Below are 5,046 nucleotides of genomic sequence, written 5' to 3'. Positions count from 1 at the left end.
CCAGGGCAGCACAGGCCACAAGAATCACAATTGCCACACGCATCGCTCGATAGTAACAAAGGTACGAACCTCTCCGGTTCGACTTGGGAACCTGTGGCTACGGTACCGGCCCTTAAATACGCTCTTGGCTTATCGTTGACTACGATAAGGTGTGGCGAATCAGTGCAGTGCAATGTCCGCCAGGAGCTGATTCGGCAAAGTGGACGATAACGTCCACCGTTCTATCGATTGTGGAGTGATAACAGAGCCAACCTGTCGAGGGTGGCTTCGAAGTTGATGCCATTATTAGACTGCATCAATCATCAATCACCGAAACATGAGGGGGCTTTCTTCGGACAAACTTCGGGACGACAACGAAACAAAACCTAAAACAAAGATCCGTGTGTTAGATTGTTCTTTATCAGAACAAGAGTTTGGGAACCACGAGGGTTTGGGTAATCAGAAACATACGACATCAATCAATCAATCAGATAGCTTAAATGTTCGGAACAGGAAAGAACAACCGAAAGTGCAACCAGATATGCAGTTTCTTTGCACCTTTACTATATGCACACCAAAAATGCTTTGTTTTGACGTCGTTTATGCAATACTTTTTTTAAGGTTTGGTTAGATGTTGAAATAAGTGTACATAAATGAGACTCATTACTTTGGAAATAAGATTTAATATTATGTTCCCCAATTTTCCGCAAGCGTAGAGCGCCTCGTTTCGTAAATGTCAAAATGTTTACTAAATGTTTACATTTTCCAGAATGAAGTTTGCCGTTTTAAAAGTCAAGTAATCGGAAGTTTAAATTCAAACACTTGAACACTTGACCCACCTTTACTACCTTTTGCTATCAGCACGTTACAAAACTGCCCAACTAAAGCACCAAAATAATACACTCACAGTCTTACATGGTTACGTTTTAACATTCTTGGCTACCATCCATTTTCAAACCCTTCAGACAATTAGAAAATATGCTAGATAATGAATTCCATAGCGTTAATTAAAATATTTTCAAAACCATTTTTTTAAATACTTGTATGGTCGTAAGAAGATCAAATCAAAGATATTGCTAAATCAGCAGCCAAAGGGAATCGAACCAGGGACGATCGTGTTGAGGACTATCGTACTAGAAGGTCGGCAATGCGCGGAACAGTTTCATTGAATGTTTAGAAAACAATCTGAATAGAAAATGTCAAGAATGTCGTTGCAAGGAAACTTTACTGTCTTACTGGCCCACCTAAATTAGAACCGCTTACTTTGAACTGTAGTTAAATGGCGGCTCTATCTTATTAATAACCAATTCATTATCAAAGCTTACATCCAGGTAGTGGAATGGAAGCACCTAAAATTGATGTTCTACACAACGGATTGCTCTTTAGTACTCCAGGACCCTTGTACGTCGTGTCCATTGTGGTCCGAACGTCGGTTCCTTATGATCGTTTCTGCAACAGTCACAGCCATCATCGTCGATACAAATCATTTCTCTACGAACAAATCCCCATACAAGTGGCAGATTGTGGTAAAGAGAGCTACATTAACACCCGGATTTCCCCACGGACCATCGGAGCCGTACGACGTTGACAGCTGACGATCGTTGAGTTCGAGCTCCCTCGAAAAAGTGTTTCCTTTGTGGGGATCAAAGTTTGGGAAGTTGATCTTTATCAGGCGATGTGAAGAAGCGAGAATAATGACACATCTCACGCGCCCGGCTTCGACCATCGTCCGGCCTTGCGCCGCTCGACTGTGACCGACCAGAGCTCCGACATCTTGGCCTGGGATAGTCAGCGACCGTTTTGTTACCTTCCGCTGCCTTCTCTCGCGAATGATTGACACTTTTAACAGCCCAATAGCTTCCTCGATCTTGGCCGGGCGCGCGTGTAAAGGGCCGCCTCTGGGAGCGAAACTTTCCCCACCAATTACTGTATTGTTGGGTTGCATTTTCCGAATCGCTCTGTCCAGCGAGGCTCCCCACGAAAACTGCCGGCCGGCAGGCGTCCGAGTGCCGGGAAGATCATTCACAAGCGATTGATTTTTCAACCAGCCTCCTCCTTGTGCCTTTTGGTGCGGTCGCGTCCAACCGGACCGGACCGGACAGAGGGTACGACGGGTTGAGACCGGGGCTTGATGAACAATTAAGGTGGTGCGCGATGCGCTGAATGCGATTTTGGACGCCAGCCTCCTCGTCGTCGTCGCTGCACCGTGTGCGCGGTCAGTGACTCACTGGCCGCCGGCCCGACGTCTTAACCCAATTCACACGATTAATGGGCGAGAAGCGGTTTGATTAGATCTCCGCTTCCTTCGCGAAAGGCTTTCGGGATGGCGCGGCAACTTCCCTGATGGGCGAACTTTTCGCACCCACCTCCCGGGAGGACGCAACCCGCTTGACACGTGACCACCCCATGACGACGACGCGGCGCTGGTTGACGTCAAACTTTCGCGATCTTCGGAAGCTTCCCCAATTTTTTCGGTGCTGCTGCCGTTGTTGCTGGCGTAGCACGCAATGGATCGACTATTTGACACGCTGACCGACGACGGCGCCAAAATTGAATGTCCAGCTCACTTCACCCAACGCGGAACGGAACGGAATTTCCTGACCATCCGCGCATATGAACCTTCAACCTTCCCGACGCTCTTTGGAGCCTCTTGGGGGTTTACTAGGTCATCCTTTCTATTCCGAGGCTGCCCGACTGTCCGCTTCACTTCGGAAGCGCCGTGATCTGCATTTGACATTTAAATTATACAGAGAACGCTCCCCAGACGCCACTGTCAGGGTCCAAGAATTCGATCACTCCCCGAAAGAGAGCGGGGTCGGTCCACGGCACCGAATGGAAGGTTCGTGGTTCGGTTCAGATTCACTCTCCTGCGCTCCCATTGCTGGCCGGCATTCGCTAATTTCATCTTCCATCTCTTCGCTCCGAAACTCGCCTTTGGCTTTGGTGGTAGCCCCGTATCATTGGCTACTTTCGATTTTCTTCGTACAAAGCGTTCGGTGTTGAGGTTATGCTTGCGTGGCCTTCACCTGGTACACCGGGACGCTCAGTGACTGGTGCGCGATGTGGGTCATCCGGAATGGAAAAGGAGTTTAGCCCCCGTCGGTTGTGTTTAATGCTTTTTATTAATTAAGAAGTCCGTAGGACGTAGTTCGTAAGTCTTGCCGGGTGGACACCAGCATTCAAGAGTGGTCGACGCTTACAGCTTCGCCTGTAAAACGGAAAAGAAGACCATTCAGAACCCGTCGCCGATCGAGAGTGGACCGTGCGATGATACTTACATTGGCGTGGATCGCCAGGACACCGTCCTCGGCGTTGGCCGCAATGAAGATGTTGGCCCGACCGTCTCCACCGACGGTGACGGTTGTACCGGTGCAACTATTCCCGGACTTGCTGCCCGAAATCACGTTGCAGTAGGTGCCGGCCGACAGGCACGTCTGCAGGCTCTGGTTCAGGTCGTATCCCTCCAGGTTGAAGGCGACGAATCCGCGGCCACCCCGGCAGAATGCAATCTGGTTGCCACCGTTGTCCCACCAATCATTCAACCCCGTGCCTGACACGGCATTCCGGAAGCCGACCATGTTGGTGATCTGACGCCACCGATGTTCGCACGCCCAGCCACCGCCGCACGAGCCGTCCGCGTTGAACGTGGGCGACAGCAGGTTACCGGCGGCATCCTGCGGTGGTCCTTGGTCGCCATCGTTGAACGTGAACGAACTCATGATGCGCACGATACCGAACGGGTGGGCCAACATGAAAGCGCTCGCCATCTTGTAGTTCTTCGGCACCTTGTGCGTGAGCACCTCGTCACCGCCCGCCCCATGACCCCGCTGGTTGTCGTGATTGTCGACGAACACCAGGGCCAAGTGGGACTGCAAGAAGCCCCACTCGGGTCCCCAGTTGACGAGCCAGCGGAGTTGGTTGTGGCCTCGGAATGCCCGACCAATCTCGGCCGAAAAGCGGAACTCCGTGACCGTTCCGAGATGCGTGTACTCGTACTTGGTGATCGCCTCAGAGCCCAGATCGATTACCTCCTGCGTGATGAAGGGCCGTGCGTTCGGCGGGAATCCATGGTCCGTCGGCAGGTTGTTCATGCGGCTGTAGATCGCCTGCAGATCACCTGGCCACATATGCTTGACGGCATCGACACGGTACCCAGCCACTCCGTACCCAACCATCTTGTTCATCAGATCAACAATACGGTCCCGAACCCACTGGACACCCTGGTTCAGATCCGGCAGGCCCACGAGCTGACAGTTGCGCACCTCGTTCGGGTTGTTGTAGTCGTAGATCGAGCAGACCGGGTTGAAGTCGGTCACGCTGTACGGCACGGCCGGGAAGCTCATGCCGCCGGCATTGGCCGTCGAACCGCCCGTTCCGCCGTTCGTGCTGATAGCCGCCATATGGTTGATGACCAGATCGACGTAGATCCGCACGCCGACGTTATTACAACGGCGCACCATCGACGCGAACTCGGCCTCGCTTCCGGACCGCGTATTCAGATGGTACGAGATTGGCTGATAACGCTCCCACCACGGCCGGAACGGACTCAGTACGATGGCATTCTCGGTCGGCGGGGACACCTGCACGCCGGCGAACCCGTGCGGGGCCAGGTAGTTCTCGCACTCCTGCGCAATGTCGTTCCACTTCCACTCGAACAGATGCACGATGCCGCTCCGGTCGGCCCACTGGTGCGTATCGAACTGACCACTCACGGCCACGGTCAAGGCCCCCAGCACTAGACACACGAGGCCACGCATCCTGCAGATCGGCTTCTGCTTCCGAGTCTTCTCAGTTCCGGGTGGTATCCGGAGTCGCCGTTCTCTCAGAACTTCCAAACGGAACTTGCGTCCACTCTCAACGGGGCCGCTTTTTATACTACTTTCGTCCGTAACGAACGCTGATAATAGTGATCGACGACGTGCGACCGGGTTTCCTTATCTTCATACCACAAACATAACACCAATTGCTCGGACAACGCGTCCAATGGGGGCCTCTTGACCGCTCGGCTCCCATCCCGCACTCTGTTCTCCTCTGTTTGCTTATCGGCTTGATTCATAAACATAACCC

The 5,046-nt window shown here is 52.3% G+C and overlaps 1 protein-coding gene across 1 annotated transcript; it reads right to left on the bottom strand.

The window, feature by feature from the left end:
- Window positions 1-3,082: 3,082 nt before the first annotated feature.
- LOC128276050 (alpha-amylase 2-like) lies at window positions 3,083-4,812 on the bottom strand. The gene is made up of 2 exons (XM_053014521.1): window positions 3,258-4,812; window positions 3,083-3,187 (listed from the first exon to the last, which is right to left on the bottom strand). The coding sequence occupies exons 1-2, from the start codon at window positions 4,734-4,736 to the stop codon at window positions 3,176-3,178; spliced, it is 1,491 nt and encodes a 496-aa protein (XP_052870481.1). The 5' UTR covers window positions 4,737-4,812; the 3' UTR covers window positions 3,083-3,175.
- Between the last annotated feature and the right edge of the window lie 234 nt (window positions 4,813-5,046).

Source organism: Anopheles cruzii, unplaced genomic scaffold, assembly GCF_943734635.1.
Source record: "Anopheles cruzii unplaced genomic scaffold, idAnoCruzAS_RS32_06 scaffold00380_ctg1, whole genome shotgun sequence".
Lineage (NCBI taxonomy): Eukaryota > Metazoa > Arthropoda > Insecta > Diptera > Culicidae > Anopheles > Anopheles cruzii.
The sequence above is the reverse complement of the archived record's forward strand: the minus strand, read 5'-3'. Positions and strand labels throughout refer to the sequence as shown.